The sequence below is a fragment of the Malaya genurostris genome, chromosome 3 (assembly GCF_030247185.1).
Source record: "Malaya genurostris strain Urasoe2022 chromosome 3, Malgen_1.1, whole genome shotgun sequence".
Taxonomy (NCBI): Eukaryota; Metazoa; Arthropoda; class Insecta; order Diptera; family Culicidae; genus Malaya; species Malaya genurostris.
Window position 1 is genome coordinate 109,823,641 of NC_080572.1, and position 27,058 is coordinate 109,850,698.

Here is a 27,058-nt window from a genome sequence, read left to right on the forward strand (position 1 = left end):
AAAGCTACCACTGAATTGTGAATTAAGTTTGAAGATCAAATGGATATTACATCAGGTTTCGGAGCTATAGTGATAGTGACGTTACCGACAGAATGCTTTTTTTTTGTACCGCTCAATCTTCTAACAGGTGGCTGAGTCAATTTTTACACGCTCAGGCACGTTTGAAAGCTAACATTACATTGTGGATCAAGTTCAAAGATTAAAGGTTTGTAACTTCTGGTTCTGGAGATATAATGATAGTGATGTACCCGACTAAACGCGTAGTTTTTTACCGCGCAATTTCCTCAGAAATGGTTTAATCGATTTTAACCGAAATTACGAAAGCTACTATTAAGCTATTTGTGTACCGCTCAGATATCTCAGAGTTGGCAGAGCCTGAACAAGTCTAGGCTTGTTTGAATTTTGGATGAAGCTCGAAATTCAAATGGTTGAGCTGATTTCTACAAGCCTAGGCTCGTTTGAATTTTGGATGAAAATCAAATGGTTGTCGCTTCTGATTCTGATGATATAATAGTATAAGTGACGTAACCGACTAACCCCATATTTTTCATCGACTATATTTCCTCTCGAAGATTTCATGAATTTCGATAAACTTAGGCTTATTTGAAAGCAAACAATATCAATTTGGCAGGGACATTTCCGGTATGACAGACGTAATTTTATATGTGACGTAAGCGACAAATCTCAGTGTTTTCCAATGCAGCAATATTTCTCGGAGATGAAAGAAGAAGACCTAATAAGACTACTTAAATCAGTCGCTACAGCCACGACTGCAGGTTGACGTCGTATATACAGACTTCTCTGCTGCCTTTGACAAAATAAACCACCAAATAGCTAATGTCAAACTAGACAAACTTGGATTCAATTAAACTTTTTGAATTGATTGCATTCGTACCGGTTGGTAAACGACTGGACAATGCGCAATTCAGGCCCCAATGTGGTTCATAGGATATAAATACGACTCGGAATAATCGGCGAAGACCTACGAGACGAACAAAGGACTACGATTGGAAGCTTGGCACATGGAACTGCAAATCGCTTGGATTCCCAGGATACGACCGAATGCTGCATGATGAGCTTCAACTCCGCGGCTTCGATGTTGTAGCACTGCAGGAACATTGTTGGACGGGAGTGGGCATCGAGCAGCCACCTTCTACCAGAGCTGTGGCACAACCAGCGTTCTAGGAACGGGATTTATAGTGTTGGGCAAGATGCGCCAGCGCGTGATTGGGTTTCAGCCAATCAGTGATAGGATGTGCGTATTGAAGATCAAGGGTCGTTTCTTCAATTACAGCATCATGTGCACTGCCCACATGAGACAAGACCCGATGACGATAAGGAAGCATTTTACGCGCAGATGGAACGAACCTACGACAGCTGTCCACGGTGGAATGTAAAACTTGTCATCGGCGACATGAATGCTCAAGTTGGCCGGGAGGCAACGTACAGGACTGTGATCGGGCTGGCGAGCCTGCACGAGGTAACAAACGACAACGACCAACGATGCGTGAACTTTGCAGCCTCCCGAGGAATGGTAGTTCGAAGCACCTTCTTCCCCCGCAAAGATATCCACAAAGCCTCCTGGAGATCACCTGATCAACATACGGAAAATCAAATCGACCACGTTCTCATCGACGAGCGATTCTTCTCCGACGTCATCAATGTCCGCACCTACCGCAGTGCCAACATTGATTCTGACCACTACCTTGTTGCAGTTTGTATGCGCTCAAAACTATCGACGGTGCAAAGGAATACGCGCAACAACTGGAGCAAGTGCAACCAACGGAAGAGCAGCTTGGCGCGGCGACTCTTGAAGACGGCTGGAGGAATATAAGATCCGCCGTGAGTAGTACTGCTTCAACCGTACTAGGACGAGGTTATCGAATCGAGGAAATGACTGGTTTGACGGCGAATGTCAGCAGTTGGTCGAAGAGAAGAATGCAGCAAGGGCGACGATGCTGCAACACCGCACTAGAGCGAACGAGGAACGATACAGACTGGCACGGAACAGACAGAACACGAATTTCCGGAGGAAAAACGCCACCAGGAAGACCAAGATCACGAAGCGATGGAACAGCTGTACCCCGCAAATGACACACGGAAATTCTATGAGAAGGTGAACCGCTCACGTAGAGGCTTCACGTCACAGGCCGAAGTGTGCAGAGATACCAGTGGTAACTTTCTCATGAACGAACGGGAGATGATCGACAGGTGGAAACAGTACTATGACGAGCATCTGAATGGCGAAGCACAAGATACAGAGAACGACTCAGGAATCAATCTGGGTGCACGCTCAGCCGACGACAGATTCCCAGCACCTGATCTGTCGGAGATAAGTGAGCAGATCGGCAAACTGAGGAACAACAAAGCCGCGAGCAATGGCCAGTTACCAGGCGAGCTGCTCAAACATGGAGGATAGGTAGTAGCTAGAGCGCTGCTTTGGATGATTTCTAAGATTAGGGAGGTGGAGATTCTACCGCAGGAATGGATGGATGGAGTGGTATGTCCCGTCTACAAAAAGGGCGATAAGCTAGATTGTTGCAATTACCGCGCAATCACATTGCTCAACGCCACCTACAAGGTAGTCTCCCAATTCCTTTGCCGTCGTCTATCCCCAATAGCTAAGGAAGTCGTAGGGCCATACTAAGCGGAATTTATTGGAGCCCGCGCCACTACGGATCACATATTCGCGATAAGACAGGTACTCCAGAAGTGTCGTGAATACAACGTTCCCACGCATCACCTATTCATTGACTTCAAAGCGGCATACGACACAATCGATCGAGAACAGCTATGGCAGATCATGCACGAATACGGTTTCCCGGATAAACTGACGCGATTGGTCAAAGCAACGATGGATAGAGTGATGTGCTACGTCCGAGTATCTGGGACGCTCTCGAATCCCTCCGAATCTCGGAGAGGGCTACGGCAAGGTGATGGACTCTCTAGTATCTTGTTCAATATTGCCTTGGAAGGTGTGATTCGAAGAGCGAAGATCGACACGAGTGGCACGATCTTCCGAAAGTCCGTACAACTTTTTGGCTTCGCTGACGATATTGATATTGTAACACGTAACCTTGAGAAGATGACGGAAACCTACATCGGACTGAAAGCTGAAGCTAGGCGTATTGGACTGGCCATAAATGCGTCGAAAACAAAATACATGAGAGGAAGAGGCTCTAGAGAAGAAACACTACGCCTCCCACCACGAATATTGATAGACGGTGACGATATCGAGGTGGTTGACGAGTTGTTGTATTTGGGCTTACTGGTGACCGCCGATAATGACACCAGCAGAGAAATACAGAGACGTATTTTGGCAGGGAACCGAGCGTACTTTGGACTCAGAAAAACCCTTCGATCGAGGAAAGTACGCCACCGCACGAAATTGACCATCTACAAAACGCTCATTAGACCGGTTGTTCTCTATGGCCACGAGACCTGGACTATGTTGGCAGAGGACCAACGCGCCCTCAGTGTTTTCGAAAGAAAGGTACTGAAGACCATCTATGGCGGAGTGCAGATGGAAGACGAAACGTGGAGACGGCGTATGAATCACCTTTTCGAGTTACCTCGGTGGTACCTCAAGGCAGCCATCTCGGATCGTTTTTGTTCTTACTTTAATTGAACGATTTGAACCTTTTGATACAATGCTTAAAATTGTCTTTCGCTGACGATTTTAATTTTTCCATCTTATTCAAGATCACGAAGATGCCAGATTCCTGCAAAAACTGTTGGATACTTTCTCCAACTGGTGTGACCTCTATAGAATGGTACTAAATCCATCAAAATGTTCCGTGATTTCTTTGACTCGCAAACGCTCAACCGTAGTATTTGACTACGCTACTTCCTAAACTGTCCTTAAGGGTGAATTAAGAATTTAGGAGTCCTGTGGAACTCTAAACTTAATTTAAGGGATCACGTCGAACACACTCTATTCTGGAATACGCTTCAGCCCCCCATAATCAACTCGACATTTAACATATCGAAGCTACTCAGAATAAATTCCTTCACATCATTCTTCGTAGTCTTCCTTGGAGCGATACCAATAATCTTCAAAGCTATCAGGAACGCTGTAAACTGATCGATCTCGACCTGCTATCCGTACGCCGTGATCTTTCAGGGTAATTTTCATGGTAGATCTGTTGCAATCTCGAATTGATTACCCTGAATTGTTATGCAAACTAAATTTAGATATCCATTTCCGAAATCTTCGATCTCAATCTAATCCGCTCGCACTAATAACGGCTATAATGAACCCTTCTGCAGTGTCATCTATTCAATCGATGTTCTCGTATATTTGATTTTGTCCTATCTCGCAATGCGATAAAAAGTTCATTTTTGAACACAATTTCAAACAGTCAAAGTCTACTCCAATTCTTCGTCGATACTTCAACCAATACTAAGAATGATAGTCATCCTTAGGTTCGTCTGTAACATCCGCTCGACCCTCTCAATCCCCCGGCTGTCCACCGTCTTTATCAGAACTAGCTCGATCTTTATGATGTCATTAATCTTTTCGCTCTTCCCTTTCCTCATCTCTCCACCACCTTTGGGGTCAATTAATAAGATATTTTGCCGCTTTGTACTAACTAATTACGTTTGGGCTTAAATTAATAACCGAATTTGTAATTTGTAACAGCAAAATTTAAGCCGACAAAAAAAACAAAAAACATCCTTCGAATTCAAACAGAATAACTCCATAAGGTTGACTGCTATACAGTTTTGGTGTTTGAGTTAACGGGGATAATTTGACTTTGCACATCTCAATCCTGTTATCGCTGAATGTAATTTCAGCGCGTTGTGCCAGAAATAATTGCATCCATCGTGGAAATAGAGATTCTTATTTCTAGAATTTTAAGAAAGAACCTCGAAACTTATGTCGTTTTCGCTTGAGAAAACTGAAACTGACCCAGGGTAGTTTCATCAAACAAACACTTCACAAAACTGTGTTGATTTCGCACTTAGCAACGGAGATTTGAGCAAACCTGATATAACAACCAGGTTCGAAACTGGCTCGATTTTCAGTTCAACAACGTTAAAACTAGGTTCGAAACTAGCTTCGAACAAACGGTTTGACAGCAGTTGGGGTGGAAACTCGGTTAGGTTTGGTATCAAGCGAAAACGACATTAATTTAGCATAAGGTTCGAAATAGTTAAACACGTGGATCAAGTATGCACAGAAAAATTTGCACATAAACAGATTGATTGAGTGGAAAATTTCCAATAGAAAGAAGTACCTAATAATATTCTTTTGTTCCTATATTTTCGTAGAACTTCAACAACCAAGTGGCTCCAACGGTGGAAGATTTTGCTTTCCTGTGTATCGATCATCTGGAGGAGTATTGTCGATTCTTCGAAAGTGCAACATGCCAAATGTCAGAGGACAGCAGTGCCAACATTCCGATCGATATGGAACTTTTCCGTCAGCTAGCCATCACTCAGACAGAACTGAACAAATTTGCGCATAACGTTAGACAAAACTACAAACTGTACCATCTGGATGATCGATCAGTTGACTGTGGCCTCGTGAAGTACAGTGAAGTCACCACACTGCAAACAGACGGAGAAGGCCTGTATTGTCGACTGTTCATCAACGAACGGGCGGTGATCTGCGTAAGCATTCAGGTGATCGTTAAGGAACATGACAAAAATAAAGAAAATTATGTTAGAATTGTTTTCATTGATAAATTCGGTGGCCGAGGTACTCCCATGAGGATGAGGCGTAGTAGAAAGACTGATACGAGGTTAAACTTTGTGATTGACGGCGTTAAGTATAAGGTACATTTTGCTAACCAGCAAGACAAGGAAAGATTTTACGATAAGTACATAGATCATTATGTTTTAGTGGAGTAATAAAAAGTATATTAACACACTTTATTTCTCAAACTTCTACACTTCCTTTTGTGGCAATAACTGTGTGACAGAGTGGGCAGGTAATTCTGGAGGTTATCTCTAGCGGATTTGCCACGTGGTAGCAAGTTGAGCATTGCCAGGCCCCGGTTGGATTCGTCAAAGGCTGCCCAGAAGCCACACATGGTGGGAAATGGCTTCCACAGTTCGGACAAAACGTACTGCAATCGGTTACAGGAGTCTCACAGGTAAAGCAAGCGACGTGCTTTGATTTACCATCTCGAGGCTCGTAGCGAGAAAATATGCTGATGGCAAGTTCCTCGTACTGCTGACGGCGTACCTCCGGAATTGATTCGAGTCCTTCCAACTTGATGAAGGCTTTGGAGCAAGTTCCTGGAGAGAAATTAAGATTAGTTTATCATTCTGGTACTTTCGAAAAGATATTACCAAAAGATCGATCTGCACAACAGCACAATGCAAGTAACGAGTACACAGCTTCGACATCCAGTACATCTTCATATTCTCGCAGGCGCAATGCCGTTATTACGGCACTGTGCATAACTCCAGAACGAAGCTGTCGCTGAGCCAATAATAAGTAGTGATAAGCTTCTGCATTGTGCCAGATATTCTCGGTTAGCATCGAATCTTCGGGGTTCATTTGCGACAGTACCAAAGCTCTGTTTCCTCCAGTCAGAGAAATTTGCTTATCAATGTGCTCTTCAGCAAGTAATCCCGACAAAACGTATAACTGCTTAATTCTGATCAAATTTGATTTTTTGGTCACCTCATTTTCAGCCATTTTAACTAATAATCTCGCAGCATCAAGGAATCTACCAGCTTTTTTCTGTAGCTCTATAGCTTCCGGAAGCTTTCCTTCTTGCAGTAGCTGTGCAGCATGTTTACTAAGTAAGGCACTAATTTGAGGCATTTTGTACTTTTGAGCGAGCTCAACGGCCAAACCCCACTGACGAAGTCCGATGCAGGTCGAAACAGCCGATTTGACGTCTCCCAATTTAAGGTAAGCAGCAATGGACTGCTCGCACATCCCAACGGTTGCCAACATCTGACCGAGCTTGGCCAGGTGTGCACTCTTTTCCGGTAGCTTGTGCATACATCCTACCAGTTCATCGTACTGTTCCAGGTGGTACAACGTGTCCATGAGGCCTTCGATGTGATGTGCTTTTTCGTAGTACTCTTTGGCACTTTCCCAAGCGCGCATATTCATAAAATGATGCCCTATCTCGCGCCACGCAAACTCCATCTGCTGGTCCGAAATACCCGGACCCATCTTATACAACTGGACCGTGCGAAACCAATCACAAAGAGTTTGCCTCAAACTAATTGCCAAATCTCTACGATCTACGTCAATGTACAGCTTTTCGGCTTCATCGAATTCTCCAAAAAAAGCACATATTTCAGCCCTTTGTAGAGCCTCAACCTGAATGTTTTTCAACCGTTTGATCAGTTGAATGCCTGGATAATTACTGCACCGAACGAATGCAGACTCTGCCGTTTCTAAATCCAACTTTTTCAACGATGCCTCAGCCAATAATCGCCACAGACGAGGATGTGAGTTGTCTTCAATAAACTGCTTCGCCTCTGCGATTCCTACATGCGACAATAGATCTTCGGTGTCTCGTAATGACTTCACTCTCAGTTGCAGGACATGTTCCTTGATGTTCGGAGTAGCTCCCCCTTTGATGATTTCATCTAACAACACTCCAGTGATTTCCAGGTCTTCGAAATTACATATGTATCCGGAACATGAAATCGGTTCCTCCGGATCGGCTCCTCGCAGAATATACATACGAGTTTTTTCCATAATCGCCAACAACTGGGGATTGTCGCGAGCCCAGCAAATGGCCCAAACATCCTTTCGCTCTATTCTACCCTCCGTTGCTTGTCCTTCATCCGAGTCCTCACGCAAGGCCAGCGTTGTCAGTACTCCGTTGCAATCGATCAGAGCAGCTTGAGTTGAGTTGCAGTTGATAGCCATTTTGTAACAACGAGTTTGTAAATAGTGTCGATTTCTCAAAACCAAATTGGGCAACGTATACTCGTGGATCAGCCCCGATTCCCTGCCGATGAGCAGTAGAGTCTCAGATATTGCCATACAACAGATGGGATCCTGACTGGGTTCAGTTTTCAAAGGAATATCGTATGCTCCGTTTGAGTCCAGATCATTCAGTACATCCAACGCAGGTGTGTCATCAATGTGGTACTTCCTGTCCTTCTTGACTTTCACACTACCGTGCAACGAAGAGGCTCCCTACAGAAATTAAAACAGGTTTAATATAGTACTAGACAAATTGCGAAATTCCCAGTTACCTTTGGAGTGTGGTAGTGCCACAACATAAATTGATCCTTGGAGGCCACAATCACATGAGTTGAGTTCATGGTGATAAAATTGGGTCGAATGTCAACATATCTAGCTGGAATTTCATAAGTGATCTGCAAATTAAATTAATTCGTAAAACGCTACCAGAACTTACAATCCACGGTTGTGCTAATTGAATTGCACACCAAAAGCTGATACATGAATTCCTTGCTCTTGCTGTCACTCATGAAGCTAAACTCCTTAGCACTGATCTTGGTCTCGACGGCCAACACACAATGATCGATGGTAGTGGCCATCACGATTATGGGGTCAACATGCTTCGAGTAGCACTGGTTGGAACTCGTATCCCAGAATGTTACCAGCGAAGTATCCTCATTTTTTGTTGCTTCCAAATAACAAACCGTCTTATTGAAGTAGCACCAGGTGTAATCGGGCCGAATGTTTGCAAAGTAAATGAAGGAATCAACGGCTAAAGCTATCCGAAGTGATTTGCCTTCCCAGGACAGAGAAGTAATCTCCTTGCCTGGGATTTTTAAAGTTCTTATGTGCTAAAAAGATTAATTTACATTAAATTTCAAATCTACGAAGCAATCAACAAAAGGTTCCTACCACTCCATAGGCAGTGTAAAATTGAACCTGACTAGATTCCTTGTCGTTAAAATTGGTTTTGACTCCGCACACTGCCATGATCGTGCCGTCATGATTCCACATACAGGAAATGGCCTGCATAGCAGTGTCAACAATAATGGGATCATCATCATTTTCATTCCTCATAATCTGCATTTTTCCATTCTCATAACAAACGGCAAGCACGGGTCTGTTCGGCGAAACAGTTTCGTGATACCAACACAGTCCAATGACAGTAATGCTCTTCGAAGGAGTCAAATAAACACACTGAACATTCAATTTCATTACGAAAATTCCTTGATTATCATACAGATGCAACTCTCCAGTTTTGACACTGAACAGCAGAAGACGCCCATCCGGACTCCACTGAACTCCGGTCAACGATACATTCTTCAGTTCTTTGCCCCATATTCGGTTACCATCGACCGAACCTAGGAAAAAAGAAAAAGTTGTATTAAACCAATCTACCACTCACACTTCATCAGCGTACCAACAATGACAGTGCCATCCTCGTAAACAATGCAAATTTTCTGCCCATCGCCAGTCCACGCCATCCCTTTCACAGTCGACTTCTTCCGGTCATTGGTCATTTCCTCGTACCAGGAACCTTTGTACATCATCCAAACCATGATGACTCCATCCCTATCCGACGAGGTGAGCTTCTGCTGAGACTCGTTCCATGTTACCACGTGAATCGATGATTTGTGGCCTTCCAACGTTTGGTTCATGGACAGATTGCTGGGCAGCATTGCTTTGCCGGAATTCGCCACCGTCGTCGCTTGTTCCAACTTTAGAACCTTCAACAAACCGTCTTCGCCACCAACGGCCACGTATCCGTGCTCCTTGTTCCATGCTATGCAATTCAACCGGGTGTTGTTCGGGATGGCAATCTGTGGATTAGAATTTTGCGTCTGAAATGTTTTTAAATTTGGTCTGATGCAAGGTAAAGTCACACTCTGTTACTTAAAAGCGTAGCCATGTAGAAAAAGATCATTGCGATCATCGTTATAAAAAGGTCGTTAATGTCTATGATTTTTATAATCGGTGAAGTGCTAGCGAAATGTAAAACGAGAAAAAAAAACCTTTTCCTAAACCACCTAGAGGTGTGATAATCTATTTCCTTATCACACCTCTAGGTGGTTTAAAAAGTCATAAACATATTTTCTATCATTTATTAAGATAATTTCTGACACTAATTGGGGCTCATTTTTGACACTAATTTATTCAGATTGATTCAAATAGTTCACAAAAGCGCTTATGCCACATATTCGGAAACATTTCTCAAACCATACGTATCAGCAATCAGTGTTGGGAAAATCATGACCAGAAAATGTTCATTTCAGTACCACTTGTGAAAAAATCAGTTCAAGAGATTTTTAAAACAATTCAGTGACTGAAAAAATCACTTCCGAGATGCCCATTCATGCACAAAACTCAGAACCTCGAAGTTCATAAGTGATTTTTTGTGTCAGCGAAACTTAATGAAAAAATTTCACCCACAGAAATATCGCAAATGAGATGATCAAAAGAGAGAGGAGTCTCCGATGATATTTCGATGCCGAATTTCCTTTACGCTTCAGCTCGACACCGAAGTGATTCGTGCAAGATTTAATTATTATATTTTCAGCAATAATTAAACAGGGTGGCAAGTGACCGGGAAAATCGGGAAAACCGGGAAAAAGTCGTAAATTTTGTTTTACCGGGAAAAGCCGGGACAAAGGCGGGAATTTTAGTGCAAATCCGGGAAAAAAATTACTAGTCCTAATCTTAGTAACGATTTTCAGCATCATGTTTTTCCTGATACAATAAATGAAAAGATGGAGGCAATTTTATGTTTGAACTAGAAGTTCAGTACACGTTTTGAAACATCTTATTGTCCCAAACAGGTTCAATGGTGCACAATCCATTGAAAATGGGGCCAACACCTCATGTTTCAACGGTTTTTATATGGGTTTGACAGCTATTTTAAATCAATAAGAGCTTTTTTAGTTGTCATCAATAACATTATGCTCATAATGAAAAATAAGGATAATTTGGATGCTTCTGCTGGATTTCTATTAAATCTCGACAAATATTAGAAAAAGTTCCAAGTGCGAATGACAGTTTCTCTTTGTTTATTTTCTCTTTCAATTATTACGGCGTATTCTCCAGGTAACAAGAGTTCGAGATCGGAATTTCCGAAATTTTAGCAGGCGGCCCTATATCTCCGTCCGGAGCAATAATGGGTAGATTCACTCGTTTCACGCCGAACTTTAATTTCCTAATAACAATAATTGAGTTCAATTTGAGTTTTTTAATTGAGGTTATAATAATTTCTTACGTTTAGTGATTTTACTCGTCGTTTATACAGGTAAGATTCTGATCGGTATAACGGGTATAACGGACCTTTGATCACTAAATTAATTTATTGATTAGCATTATAATTCAAGAATAGTGATGAATATTACCTTCGCTTTTAGAGTTCAAGAGGCGCACTACTCTTTTGTGACGATTTAGATTTACGTTAATTGTAAGTGTATCTCTAAACATAGGTTATTACAAATTAGAATTATAGAAAATGCATGAATCAATTACAAACCTCAACAAAGAAACTGTAGTATAGATTTTTTCGTAAATAAATATATAAGGAATAAATTCGCGCAGCATCAAAACGTGCTTTAAACTAACAACAATAGTCCTCTCTACTGACGATTGTTTCGTTCTTATATCTGTCTTCGCTCTGTATGGCCGTTATCTTTCGCTATAAATCTAACGGATAGACTTTCCGGGAAAGATGGCAGTGTTATCAGCTATCTGTGACGAGGGGTTCGATGACACCGACAGGACCGTAATGATTGTAAGAAAGAGGAACTGTCATTTGCACTTAGGACCTTTTCGAGTGTTTGTCTTCAAATTTCAGAATAAGTATGCATAAGGGGCTGGGGTCCACGAAGAGATTGATAGTACCTATTAGCTCTCTCCGGACTGTACCAGCCTAGATGCCGTGTGGAATCCGGCGGAAAAAAATGAACCAAGAATAGATCCACTGGGTTCCTGCTTCCATGTCGTAAAAGGCGACAATTGCAGGAGTTTCTTTTTCCTTCCAGTTATCAAATATTTTCAATGTTTTACTTCTGATTACTCTATTTTACTAAATCATCTCTTTATTCAACCTATCAATTTCCGTCTAGCTTCGGAGAAAAGTTTTATTAGGAATGATTTCTTCTTCCATGTTATTGATTGTCTTTCAGGATTATAAAACGAATGATAAAAATCAACCATTGCGCAAATCCGTTTATATTACAAAGTTAATAACAGAGATAACATATATCGGTATATTGAATACATAGTAAAAAACACTTGATATTAATATTTCAAACAGTAAACTAATATTTTTCTCGGTAGCCGGCTGCCCAGATCAACTAATATAATCAATTAATAATTTTAATAAATAATTAAAATAATAAAGCGGAAATAATGAAGAATCAAGACGCGTGTGAAATCTGTTGACTTTTGTTTGGTGATTTAAAATGATTTTATAATAACTGTTCAGAATATTTCAATGCAATGAATCAACTTTTTTGTCCAAATCCTATTCGCTCGTTTATTTTGTATCACGTAGTTTCATTTATAAAAACGTGCTTAATCCACCTAGCAGTGAGATGATACCTTTTTTTATCAATCCGCATGTGTTTTTTTGCATGACTAAAAAAAACGCGAAAGGTAGATGCATAAACGAGTGACTGCATACTCGACAGGCGGCTGTCCGGAGTTTTGTCAATTTAGGAGATTGACTGTTTCGTGCATTATATTGCCAGCACAAAGTAACACATAAAACGATAATACTTTAAAACATTCTTGGTAGCCGGCTACCCAGAGCAATAAACATATGATAACATTATTAAAACATTTACTAACAAAGTATCCTCTCCTGTGATGCATGTGGGAATGCAGAGGATTCCTCGGTTCTTAGTAGCAACATGCATCGAACTAACAATCCTTTCCCTCCCAAGTAGATCTGCATTCGGACGTGGCCGGCGTCGGTATTGATCAGCATGCATGGTTCAATACAGTTTGCACTGTGTGAAACAATGTGTTATTCCCAAACATGTTACTTCAAAAAATCATTTTGCAATCTCAATTGGTCCAGATCAATAACGGAGTAGCAACACACGGGCGGTCTCTAATGCTAATGCTAATGCTAAAAATTTCAGAATAAGTATGCATAATGGTAAAAGTAACATCAGGTAACATGTTTAATAATTTTTTTAAAAAATTCTTAGGAGCCGTGTTTTTAGTTGCCAGCTAATGATTCCCCTAATTTCACCAAAATTTGTCTCAGTAATGTCAAACTGTGACTTGTTTAGAACTCTGAATATTGATTTCAATAGGATTCACAAAATCGACAAAGCTGTCGACTTTCGTTTTATCCACCGTTTGCAAGGAGTATTTGATTTGCTTCTTTGACAGCTAAAATTGATTTTTCAGAGTTCGTAAGAGCCTGTTCAGTGAATCTCTGTTAATTTTTTTTTTAAGATTATCAGTTATGATGAGGAAATTGATGTCGACGAAGGAGCAGTCGAAGATTGTCGATGATGGGCGAATCAAATTTAGATAATTTTAGTCACTAGAGGCATAGCTTGTTGTTGTTTTTCCAAAGTGACAAGCGTACATTTTAAGAATTCTAGAAGAATTTTGTTCTCTCGCCAAAACCCAACACTGAAAGAATATCGTATATGTTGTTAGCAGTGGCGTCTCGTCCTCATGTGCATCTCGTGCACTGCACTACTAGTCAAATAGGCTCTATGAGAACCTGTATGCACACATTCAGGAGAGGCTTCGGTGGCTTATGCTTATGGCAGTTGAAAACGAATTGCTGTCTCAGTTGCAACGAAACGGTTCTGATATCATACCATATAAGCAGTGCACAACCCGTAAATTTTGTCACGAGACACGACTGGTTGTTAGAAGGAATCGGATTTGCGGGAGGAGTGTTGTTCTTTAGTTCATTCATTTTTAATTTTCAACCTTGTATTTTTTTCCAGGCTATACCAGGCTAAAATTGTATTGGAATACACTAGAGATGATCAGTCCACGAACGGACCAAAAGAACTAGTTCTCCTCGAAGATTGAGTGAACTGGAGTTCTTTATTGAAGAATGATAGCTCTCTATTCTTCTCAATAGAAATGAAAGTAATCGAGTTCTTTGAGTATGTATACAAAAAGTTACGTCTTTCGGAACGTTTGCTGGTTTGAGGAATCTGGTAGAACTTCGCGAACTTTGAAAATGTATACAAAAGAGAATGATTATTGGTAGAACACATGCAAAAAGCACTCACTATTATTGAATCTGTTTACTACAATATATGATTTATAGCTCACAGGTTATTTTCGAAGAAACATACAAAAAATAGAAAAACAAAAGAACGGTTCAGTACAACTAATTATTTCGGTACAACTATTAAGTTTTCAACAGTTCTTTGAAGTGGACAGTTTTGCCCATTTCTAGAATACACCCCTAACTTGCATAAGTTTTAAGAAAGACTGATTTTTCAGATAACCTTAAAAAGACTGATTCAGTGGTAGCCTTGGAAAAGATTGAATAGTTCGAAAAATAATTATTTCAATTTTAATTGTAAGACTTTAAATTTAATTCTTCATCATTAGGCTTTAAAATAACTGATGATATTTTTGGAAAACTACAAAACACCACCAATAATCGAATATGATGTGAAAGCTGCGCTTAAGAGCATTATTGGAAAAAAGCAAGAAGTTTAAACAAAATGTGTTGATTATTCAAGAAAATTGCAAGAATTTTGATGTTTCATTCCTTAATGAAATGCAAGACTGATTCATCGTTGGCTAGATATGTTTCTTGTTTTAATCCTATTGTTACATCGAAGTTACTGGCAAAATAAAAGATAAAATAAAGATGGAATACATTGGGCTGGATGCTACTGTTAGTTCAGAATATGAACGTTCGGACAACTGTGGAACCCGAAAAATACTTATTTCTCAACTCTCGGTGTTTTTTTTTGGACATGTGATTTCAACTTAAAGCTTGAATGAGAGAAATATTTTAAAAAACTGAACATAGGCTATTTGGGCCTGTTAAAATAACCGGGAATTTTTAGTCTAGCGTACCGGGAAAACCGGTAAATTGAAATCACTAATTTACTTGCCACCCTGATAAAATCTCTCCTGAATAAATTCGCAACTGAGAAATAATGACTGCAATATTTTCGATGCACGTAGGGTGGTCAATATGACCAACAATATTTTTCCACATCCCATATAGTGATTATAGCGACAGAAGGCTGTGTTCATTCCAGCTGACTGATTACACTGCTCTATTTAGATAAATTCGAATAAAACGTTATTTAGCATGAAATTGATTCGTAGAAGTAACAGGAGTGCAGCATTGTCAGCATGACTGAAACATTGAAACTCTGCACCTGCGCCTGGTGCGTTTAAATTTTCGAAGTGATGTTACTTCTGCGTAAGATATTCAAGTTAAATTGGGTAATATTTTTAATCAGCAGCATAACATGCTCCGTGATTGCTTTAACTATTATTAATCACAGCACTTGCAGCTTTTTTAATGATGTTACTTCACCACCACGGTATTGCTGAGTAAATCCCGAATACATCACCACTATTGATCCACTTATCAACCACCCTACGCGCACTGAACATTTTCAGAAAGGTTCAGTTGTTGTTCATCGGCGAATTTATTCATCATATATTCTGCAATGGATTGAGATTTAACGGCAATGAAAACACATTTCCCAAAAATCTTCTGTTCGAGAATCATATCTGATATATTCAATGTGCGAATTTTTTTCTCAAATATCATCGAGCCGAATGTTCGCTAGTGAACTTTTCAGAACTGATTTTCTACCATATGAAATCAGTTTCAGTGAGAATCGCGTTTGCAAGAAATTAGTACTGAACTTTTCTGCAGTAAGTTTTCTAATTGATGATTTTTTGTCCGAAAATTATTTCTGAAAAATTTCAGTCGCGATTTTCGAAATTTTGACTTTTTCTCAACACTGTCAACAATTACTTTTTAAATCTAGTTTGACGAGCTAATTATTGAAACTTCCAATACTTCAATTATTTATGAACTTCTAGCATTTCCAACACTCATGTTTTATCCATCAAGTTGTTGACACTAGATTTCGTTCGGCACGTCAGTTTGTACATTACACACTAGTGCCGCCATCAAAAATTGTTGCTCAAGTAGAGTTGCTTCCACTCTATACTCTGACGAGCCGAAGGCAAGACCGTACAAGAACTAGTTCTAATACAAATAAACGAAACGATTGAATTGGTTTTGTTTTTACAAATTATGGTTTTAAGTATATTTAAAAACTAATCAAATTTACTGCTTGAACAAATTTCAAGCTAAGCCTCAAAATCCATCAATTTACATTATTTTCTATTAAGACAAAATTTGTAAAATATATTCGCCTCGGTCAACTCGTGATGAACACCGCATGTTTACTCGTATACTTCAAGAGCAAACATACCAGTTCAATATTAACATTATCAACCCAAATAAATTCTGTATAATTTGCTTAGAAATGAAACTATTTAACTGGTATGTGCTCTAACAGTAACAAATTAATTTGATACAAAGCATTTTAAAAATATCGGTTTCAGTCGATCACTGTGATACTGAACGGTACCCTGTGTAATCATTCACTTTCACATCTGTCTTTTTAGAAGAAAAAAGTACTATCTTCAACCATCTAGCATAACGGTACCTGCGAGAAATTGCGCGTTTATCGCTAATATGACAATTAAATGAAATTTCTGTCTACTTACCTTTTTGCTCAGATAAATAAACATTGCGTTCTATTTTGTAATAATGTTCTACTGCATTGTAAAAGCATTAATTTCTACAATCAACACATTTTCACTAGAAATCACTACTCCACCTGCCATTGGCAGTATCCCGTTGTTGATTGTTTACTTCAAACAGGTTGCCATAGCAATAATGGCGGCAGTGAAATCGACCAGAAGGGAGAACATGTAAAAGTCGACGAAGAGACGCAAAAAGTTGCACACGAACACAGTCAAAATAAATTCCACGTGCTGGTGGAGAGTCGCCTCGCGTACGGCGGTATCAAAACAAACGAGTCAAAATAAGGGTCAAGTCCACTGAATCGAGTAGAAGGAAATGTAGAGAAAGAAAAGGTAAGCAACAAGTGTGATGAAGTCGATGAAATGTGAAATAATTCAACACGGTAGGTGACTTGGCTGAATCCGATCCATTTATTTCCATGATCATTACTTCATATTAACATTCATACGAAAGTAACGAATGCAATCCGTTTCATTTTTACAATACGCTTTTCGTTCTCATATTACGGATCATATTTTTCAAGTAAGTAAATTGCAAATTTAATATTCATGCTCTACAAAATACAACAGACCGATACTAATTTACTTAGGGATTTTAATACATCCAGAACATTTCAATTTTAAAATGAAGATTATGAGTATTACAAATATAATGTGTGCGCTTATTCATTGACTTCCATCATTTTGGGAAATCTCGCAAAAATTATTGATTTAGTTGGTTCTATATGGCAACAAAACGAAAATGTAAAACTTTCGGGGATATTGGCAATGTTTACAAGAGAGCTACTCATCTAAACACGGTTTACTACTCTCTGTTATAATAATGATAATAGTTGCCAAAAATGCAACGGTTGTTTTGGTTCAAGTACTTTGAATCATATGAAATATCTTCGCATACACCTCCATAAGCCAGAGCTTCTATCACTAGATGTTTGATAATTATAGCTCTATAAAAATTGTCCCAAGCTCCTACGCCTTTTTTGTCTATTGTCCTTGCTGTGCACCACTCAAACAATTATTACTCTGATTCACATTCCATCTCCTATCTCATTCCAGTTAGCAAAAAATCATTCCGTTTTGTTTGTGTTAATAGATTATATAGAAAAATAAATCGCCGTTTATTGGTTCGAATTTGCACTTGTTATTTGACATGTGTCTTTCACCTTATGGTGTAAATTTCTCTGCGTTATCCTAAGTAAATATATGAGTATTTCGGTTCCAAAAAATTTCCCTATAAACTATCTGATTTTCTGTCTAGATGGTATCGGAAATGTTTTCTTGTTGGTTTTTAATTTTCTATGTTAACAATAAAGCAACTGGAAGGACAAAGACAACTTATTCCATTTGAAATTTCAGCTCGATGTTTAATATTATTCGTAATATGCAAAAAATTAAGAAAAAAAATCAAAGTTCTATTAATTTAGTTTTTGTCCTCTAATTTCGTAACAATAACTCTCTGGTCTACCTCAAAGGTAGAGCGTAAGCTTGCAGTTTCCTAAGCGTCTCCAGTTCATAGTATCACAATCGACTAAAAGTTCCTAGTATCGAGAGAAAAAAAGGTATGATTTGATTATGAACAATAAGAAACATTTCGGGTCATTTACCAGTTCTGTGTAACCCGGCGGTGTTTTCGTCAGACCCACACGGACCGAAGGATGTGACCAACATCGATCGTACCAACGTCGTCATCTAGATGACTCTCATCAAAGACATCATATTAACAAGATATCCAGCTCTCACATTTCCCGAACAAATCATTGGCAACATCCTTTTTTGCGAGCATGTCGCCCCCAGGCGAGCCCGCATCGAATCTTATACATAGAAGTAGGGGAGAAAAATGTCAAATTCGTGCGCGCCAAAATAGCAGGGTTGCGCACCCATACAATTGACATGATATGTTGAATGTGATGCCGTGCGATGGCGTTGCTGAACTGAAGATTGACTTCGCTCCAAGCTGACAGGGTCTGCTCTCATGTAATATTCAACCCACCTACCACTGCCGATCGTCAGTTGAAGGCTAGATCTGTCAGATATCGACCACCACGACCCATTACCTAATGAAATTATCCTACTTTTAAGTAATTTATTAATTAAAGTTGAAAAAAAGTCCTCGGCATCTTAGTGCTAAAGGAGTGTGCCTTTGAAATTAAATTATTAAATAAAAAATAGAAACATTTGTAATCTTCGAATTTCCGGGCCCCCTAAAAAAGTCCTGACCCGGGGGACAACAATAGAGGGAAAAACAATAGATTCTCAACACTTGAAAAACCTCTCGCCTGGATCAGATACGACATGACAAAGCAAAACCAGGGATGCCAGGTTCACAGATTAATCTGTGTTTCACAGATTTTGAACTTTCTGCACAGATTTAAAAAATGGCTCAGATTTATACAGATTTCTGGAAATGATCACAGATTTTTAAATAAATCACAGATTTTTTAAATCGAGCACGGTTTAGCACCAAAAAGTACAGAGCGGTTGAGTATAAAGGTGAAGAGCGTGTTGGTAGTGAGACGTTTTTTTTTTGCTCACCAAAATGGTTTCGATCACCTTTTTTTGCTCACCAAATTAATTCCAATCTGCTAGAATGGTACGGGATACGAGCACAGATTTTCACAGACAGGTTTTTGGCTTGATCACAGATTTTTGAAAAAAATGACCTGGCATCCCTGAGCACAACACATTAGTTATTAACATGTCTCGTTTCAACTTGTCCTGGCTGGAACAAAAATGAAGAAGTTTTCTTGAGCGTTGAGTTTGTTTCAATACAAGTTAAATATTTTTTTCAGCTTTCCATAAGTTGTATTTATGTTGTGAACCATTTCGAAAGTTATTTTAGCAAAGCAAAGTCTTGGCATTATATTCCTTTTGTGGAATTTGGCCTTTCTGTTTCAACAGACTTCGCAGCCGATTCTTAGTGTACAGAATCATTGCATGGCTAGTACTATGGATCCTACTGACACTAAGAATCCTTCCAGGTCGGGGCTCGAACATACGACAACTGGCTTGTAAGACCAGCGTCGAAAGTTATTTTAACTATTGGTTAAAACCTAACAGTCGAGTAGTTATTCAATTCATTGTCATAAATAACCCTGCCCGATAGCACAGTTTTTGACAGTTTGACAATTATTTTTCGACACCGGAAAATGTTAAAGTTTCAAATGTCTAGTGAGGTTAAAGACGGGGATAAATAAACGATATAAATCAAATTAAAATCTCTAGTAGGAATTACTTCAATGTCATTTCTTTTTATACTATCAGCCAAAAAATACCTTCTGATCAAAATTAACCCAGACTGGTCCATTTAATCAATGCGCATAAACCCAATCGGTAATTGTTTTTTTTTAGGTTGGTACAACCTTTTTTGACATTCCTATTAAGTTTGAGCAGAATATGTCAATTAATGTGCGTTTGGCAGCTCTTTGTTTACGACACGAAAAATTTGTTTGGTTATTTTTAGTTTGGAAAAAGAGACGGGATGGTAATGTCAGAGACATAACCGGATGACGTGGATACGAATAAAATGTACTTTCAAACGGATCACTGAGCCTGTATTTTGCATGTGAATTTGTAAACTGAACTCTGCATTCAGGATTCAGTTTTCAAAATTGGATCCGGAAGTGAGCTTCGAAATTCAGCTTTGGAATCCAATCTAATTACACTTCTAGACTTGTGAAACTGAGTTTTTAGATTTTGGTCTGAAGTTCCAGAACTTAAAACTCAGCACTCAGTTTCAGAATTCTGAACCTGATTTCTGAAACTGATTTCAAAGTCTAAATTCCTGACAAGAATTTTTGAACCGAATTCTGGTATGAACCTTAATTTCAGCTCTTGAATCCAGTTTCAAAATTCAGATCCAAGCCCAGAATTCAATTCTAAAATTTAGTTCCTTCGTCCAGGTCTAGAATCACAATCCAGACCTCAGTTCCAGACTTCGATTTCAAATTCCAGGCTCAGAAACAAGTTCTGGAACTCGGGTTCAGTTCCAGAATTATGCCCTTGAATTCTGACGAGGAGCCGAATTGGATTCTGGACGACCTAGATTTTGGTCGTAACTGAACGAATCAACTACGTATGTAACAAATTTTTCAAATGTAATGCAGATGTGATGCACATTAAAATATCTGACACCAGTTGTATATCCTGAAGTCAGCGAAACACATTCAATCCAATAAACAAAAGACTCTAATAAAAACTTCGATAGAAGTGCGTGAAAAATTCCTAAGTAAAACTCCGATTTTCTAATACTAAAGGAAAAACTAGAGATCGTAGAAATTGTTTGCGAAAACTGGTGGAGGCTCTGAAAACAACTGATTAATCATGTCTCTTTGAAACCATTTCCCTCAAATGTACGACGCAGGAATAGTAGAATACCTTTCTCTTTTGAAACTGAAATCTGGGACTGAATGCTAGAGTCTGGAAGGAAATTCGAATTGTAATGATTTTCATAAACTGAATCTTTGGTGCTGAAAATTCTACCTCAAAACTTTCGTCGTGACTAGCAGGCACGAGTAAGGTAAACAAGCGTCATGATTTTATTCTTTTTATGCTTGTTGATAGCAATTACCACACATTTCAGAAAACTTTAAATTTGTATTATTTATGGTTATGTCCTACAACTGAAAATTTTATCGTAAATTGCTGATCACATTTCCGATGACATGTAGCAAAAATTATATTGATACGTTAGATACAACAAGATATATTCACGATCAAAAACTTATCCACTCTCTAAGATGTTAAATTTTGAAAAGGCCCCCCATAGTAAAGTAAGTCGTATTCACGACAAAATTCAACAACGACTTAGCTTGATATTTGGTGTTTCAAATGGGATTTCGGCTACGGAATCATTAAAAATGTCGCAGAAGTGTTTTAGGGACTCTACTCTATCGAGAACACAAATATTTGAGTGTCATAAAGCATTCAGTAAGGGTCGTGAGATCGTAGAAATTTGCCAATTTTCTGTTAACAACGATAGCATCGAAAAAGTGAAGAAAAATGTGCTTGAAAATCGTCGTGTTAGCATTAGAGAGACATCAGAGAATCTTGACATCTCTTATGGAACGACTCAGCACATTTTAGTTAATGGTTTGGGTATGAAAAGCGTCGATGCCAAGTTCGTACCGAAAGAACAGAATTATTTGCATGACTGTGACTGAATTTTTTGCCAAACAAGAAACGAAAATCATCCACTGACTTCGCAAAATTTGGCCCCCTGTGACTTTTTTCCTATTCCCAAAACTAAAACCTCTCCGGAGAATGCGCGATGATTCTATCGAGGACATAAAAAGTAATTCGCTGGAGAAACTGAAGGCCATCCCGGCCGTGGTGTCAGGTATGCGTAGAATTGGATTGACCACTGGAATGTCTGTATTGGTTCAAAAGGAGCCTACTTTGAAGGCAAAATGTACAAAAATCTAAAAAAATTGTCTTTTTCTTTTCAGTCCGGGTCAATTTTGATCAGACCCAATGAAAAGTGTTAATATATTGTTAAACGAAGTGAGTTTTTCACGAAGTATTTCTAACGTTTTCATTAATGCAATTATTACACTACTTGCTACCGTTTTATTCTCAGTGTAAAATAAATTCAAATAACTTTCCATAGGTTAAATTTTTTTAAATTTGACAACTGAATAAAAATGTAAAATTTAAACCAAAAGTTAAAACTTTTGCCATCGGCGTGAAGATGTAATCGAAAGAACAGTAGCGGCGTAAAATAATAATTTTGCGCTCGTACCTTGAAAATCCGGATCTCTCTCATCGCACCATCGACAGGAAGCTGGAAATTGTAAAATATACGATATCTTATGGTTTTAATTGGTTCAATGAACGTTTAATTGCTGATCAAAAGAAAATATAAGTGCCCCAACTGGATCTCCGAATAGTGAAAATGATCACAAGCTGTTGATAGGAATCCAAACAATTCAGATAGCTGAAGAGCAACATTCCAGTTCATATGACAGACTATAGCTATATATGCTATAGAAGTGCTGGTGTATAATCCTCTTTTATCCGGAGAAATTATTTAAAAAAATCTTCGCTCAGTATGCTGTTTTATTAATTGAAAGCGAAGTTCGGAAAAATTTCTTGCTTGTACCCTGGAACACAAACGGTTATTTCACATGCGTTTAAGTAATAACATACTTATACCGTATTGTGTGACTTTAGGTCAACAGTAAGGTAACCTGGTTCCCCACAATGATCAACTGGCAACATTTAAATACACCCAAACCTCTATTTACGAACCTTATATATGTATATAAGTATACTTACGCACTCACCCGTCTGCATATATGTGTATAGATTTAAACATATAAATGATCGTTTTTACTTATTTTACTTTTACCAATATTTATATGTATTAAGAAATACAAATATTTGCACACATGCGTAAGTATATTAATACATATACACATATATAAGGTACGAGGTTTGGGTGTATAGCCAATAGGCCTTGTGAAACACTGGACAAGGAAACATTTACATCCAAGGACAATGGTACCTCTTCTAAACATCTTCGATTCTCCGGAGAATGTTTAACCGATTTAACCGTAACCATTTTTTGACGTAGGACTACGTCTTTGTTTTCTTGATAGTGGTGCGAATTTAAAATACGCAAACTAAAATCGAACTAATATTGGTCAGGTATTGAACATCTTCAGCTGATTTTTTAAGAGCTTGAGAACTTTTTTAAACAATAAAACGCATAAAATTTGCAAAATCTCATCGGTTCTTTATTTTAAACGTTAGATTGGTACATGACATTTACTTTTTGAAGATAATTTCATTTAAATGTTGACCGCGGCTGCGTCTTAGGTGGTCCATTCGGAAAGTCCAATTTTGGGCAACTTTTTCGAGCATTTCGGCCGGAATAGCCCGAATTTCTTCGGAAATGTTGTCTTCCAAAGCTGGAATAGTTACTGGCTTATTTCTGTAGACTTTAGACTTGACGTAGCCCCACAAAAAATAGTCTAAAGGCGTCAAATCGCATGATCTTGGTGGCCAACTTACCGGTCCATTTCTTGAGATGAATTGTTCTCCGAAGTTTTCCCTCAAAATGGCCATAGAATCGCGAGCTGTGTGGCATGTAGCGCCATCTTGTTGAAACCACATGTCTACCAAGTTCAGTTCTTCCATTTTTGGCAACAAAAAGTTTGTTAGCATCGACAGAAACGACAGAAACGACGGTTTAGTATACCTAAGTTCACGGCTATCATTAGGTTTCCGCACTTGAACGTGTGCAGTCGCATTTCGAAAAACAAGAGCTCTAAAACACACTAAAATCAGTATCAAACCTCCTTGCACTCTGTGCGGTTCAATAATGCCGTAGAGAAGGTTCTGATGTTTCTTCGTATTGAAGGAAAACGCAAGATGGCCTTGATTATGAAGTGCTGGACGAACGTGATCAGCACCTTGCATCATGAACACCAACAAACTAAACGGTTCTTTTCAGGGCATTCAAAATTCTTAAAGAATTATTTTCGCGTAGATACAAATAAGTTTGCATGGAATACAAATTGGGCTATCCTTTGTACTTTTTTTTCAATTTTTCGAGGCACGTCAAGAGAGTAAACGTTCTCAATTTATGTAGGGTTAAACAAATTATTAAAACAAATACATACTTTGTTACACTTGTACATATGTAAGTAATAGTCACCATCCCTCTCGATGCAAGTGGTGAGCCACGGGATTGTTTTTTTGTCAAGCCTGCCTCGAGGAAATCTCCCGCCAGCTCATTCGCCCACTTCTTCAACTTTCCCTTCACCAATCTGTTCGTTGAAAACTTGTTCCCACCCATCTGCACCTTAAGAGCAGTGTAGAAATGTAAATCTGGAAGAGCATGGTCAGGGGAATACGGTGGGCGATTCAAAACGTCCAAGTGAAGTCAGGCATTGTCGTGCAGCAGGCAGACTCCCTTAATCAGCAGGCTCCTCCTTTTATTCTGAATCATCTTTTACAGATTTTAAGCGTCTCACAAGAACTTTTCCTTCCTAGGTACCGAATGACGTCACGAATTTTGCACGTGGCAGGGGATATGATCGACATTTTTCGCAAGAGATGTTACTATGTCAAGAGTTTTCCACACACTACCCACGGATTGGTCTCGTTTTCAAGGAGAGGGATAGTGTTACCAGCATGTCAAAAAAGTATTCCCTACACGGAAAGACTGAAATCAACATTTTGGCGAAAAAATTAGTTAATTTTCTGATTTTAGTTAGTTATTTTTTGAGACAACTAAAAAATCTTACTTTTGCTAATTTAGATTTTTTAATTCTCATTCCCCTAATAATAATAAAATATTTGTTGAAATGGCTAATTTTAGTTTTTTTACCAATTAAACGTGCTGTCATTTCTTAGCTAAGGCACACTTCATTTCCATTCAACTAATTTTTTAGTTGAATTTGAGAAATAGAACGTTGTTTTCAACCAACATAAATGGTTGAATTGGCTTCTGCAATTTGCAGCTATATGGCGCACTGTCACCAAAAAAACGTTAACACCGTAATGGCTACTAGCCACTAGATGGCACACTACTACCGAAAAAAATTTCAGTCGCGGTTGTCTTTTCTATATTGGCAGGTATAAATACGGTGTTGTATTGGTTGTATAATTTTGAAAATTTTTCTTCTAAATCGCTGTTTTCTACATTCGACTTCGCGAAATCGACTCTCTCACTGAAAACTTTGAGCACTCTGAAAACCAAAACCGAATACAAGTAGTACACCGGATGGCGTAGCCCTGAAGGTTGTAAAATACAAAAAAAAACATCATTTGACATATACAATTAGAGTTCAACATTCGAAACTCACTTCACTGTTCCGCGTAACAACATTATTACGCACAACCGCTTCAAATGCGCACAAATTCTGAATAAATAAGAGAATCCACTAAGAGTTTACGTCATTTTTACATATCGGTTTAGAAATTTATATATGGATATATGGTAACACATGCGAAAAACATCAAAACAATTTGCAGGCAGTTTCAACAAGGTTGTCCTTTTTAGCTTTTCAATGGATTGTTTTGACACTTCGCCAAAAGGCTAATAAACTTGTTAATAAAACCAATTTCATTTTTGTTTTCTTTGTGCTGTCTTTCAGTAATGATGGTGATAGATAAATAGAAACAAATTTTCTGATTTTAATAACAAAATTAGTTGTCATTGAGAATTTCGTGTTGGATTGAAATATTGCTGGTTAGTGTCCAGGTTATTCGCCAACTAAACACATTCTCTAAAAATAAGAGTTTTTTTCAGCAAAGTAAATTCTCAATTTTAACTAATTTAATAGTTATTTTGGAAATTTTGTTATTAAAATCAACGAATTCAAAAACAGTAATACGAATAAGGCACAGAGCTAATTTCGATCGTTCCGTGTACAGCTGTCAGAGTACCAACACACTTAATTTCTGGGCGTGCCTCATATGGATTGTTTATTTTCTATGGTAAATCGCAAAACTCAAACATTGAAGAACGCGGAATATTACATGTATAAACGTATTTTTAGTAGGAAGTACGTGTTAACACAAAGCAGAATTAAGTTTCTATACGTTCTCGGTTACCGGCTACCCAGAGTATTCAAAGTATGTTAAAATGCTCTCTCTTTCTGTGGCGCATGTGATAATGCAAAAAATTCTTCGGTTTCTAACACCAACTTGCACCGAACTAGCAATCGTTCCCTTCCCAAGTGGATCTGCATTCGGACGTGGTTGGCATTGATATTGATCAGCATGCAGAGATCAATGTATTTTATACAAAGTGGAACAACATTTTGCAAGCTCAATCGGTTCTGACGGTCCCTAATGCTAATGCTAAAAAACTTTGTAAAAAAGATTACGTTATTTGGAATCTAGTACACAAATTACATTACATAAATCGAATCAAAATTTAAAAAAGTACGGATGTGTAATGTCACTGACATAACTGGATGTCGTGAATACGAATATAACTGAAACGCTTTCTTCTTACTTTCGAATATCAATTAGTTGATTACTTGTATTAATTATGCCAGCTTTCCCCTTTTTCACTACTAGAGTTTGAAACGATACACCTAAACTGATCCGGTGCTATGCATTTTATATAGCAATTTAATAGAAAGTTCCTACAACTACGAACTCCAACTTTGGTTTCGCCGTTTTCCGATAGGTGGCTGTACCGGCTGAGGCTGGTCATAATACATAGATGATAATGCCTTAAAAGTGATTTTGTACAGTGCCTATCGAATTGTCATCGCCGTTTCAGTGACAGTTGTTCTTGTTCTCGTATTATTCACGCTCGAGAATGTCTGTTTATGTGCCCAATTCTCGCCATTTGCGGGAAGTTTTACTTTTCTGTTACAATTCGAAACAAAATGCAACTAACGTGCATTGAATGCTCTCAAAAACTTACGGTGA

At 38.6% G+C, this 27,058-nt stretch overlaps 2 protein-coding genes across 3 annotated transcripts in view; one reads left to right on the forward strand and one right to left on the reverse strand.

Annotated features, from left to right (window-relative positions):
- LOC131437254 (uncharacterized) overlaps nucleotides 1-5,875 on the forward strand; it is a 26,882-nt gene extending 21,007 nt beyond the window's left edge. For both annotated transcript variants that reach the window (XM_058606479.1, XM_058606480.1), the window contains exon 7: nucleotides 5,275-5,875. In XM_058606479.1, the coding sequence (XP_058462462.1) occupies nucleotides 5,275-5,856 (582 nt within the window). In that variant the 3' untranslated portion in view covers nucleotides 5,857-5,875. The remainder of the gene's footprint in view (nucleotides 1-5,274) is intronic.
- LOC131437253 (WD repeat-containing protein 35) lies at nucleotides 5,849-16,766 on the reverse strand. Its single transcript, XM_058606478.1, has 7 exons — nucleotides 16,628-16,766; nucleotides 9,309-9,708; nucleotides 8,801-9,249; nucleotides 8,346-8,739; nucleotides 8,182-8,285; nucleotides 6,301-8,122; nucleotides 5,849-6,246 (listed from the first exon to the last, which is right to left on the reverse strand). Exons 1-7 carry the CDS (start codon nucleotides 16,649-16,651, stop codon nucleotides 5,885-5,887), a joined length of 3,555 nt encoding a protein of 1,184 aa, XP_058462461.1. The 5' UTR covers nucleotides 16,652-16,766; the 3' UTR covers nucleotides 5,849-5,884.
- Nucleotides 16,767-27,058: the final 10,292 nt, after the last annotated feature.

Excerpts from the sequence above, each read along its gene's own strand:
- LOC131437253 (XM_058606478.1), bottom strand. The coding sequence starts at position 16,651 with ATGTTTATTTATCTGAGCAAAAAG. Across the intron at positions 9,709-16,627 it reads TTATTTATCTGAGCAAAAAG|ATTGCCATCCCGAACAACAC; the intron begins GTAAGTAGACAG and ends TCTAATCCACAG. Across the intron at positions 8,123-8,181 it reads GGCACTACCACACTCCAAAG|GGAGCCTCTTCGTTGCACGG; the intron begins GTAACTGGGAAT and ends TAATTTCTGTAG.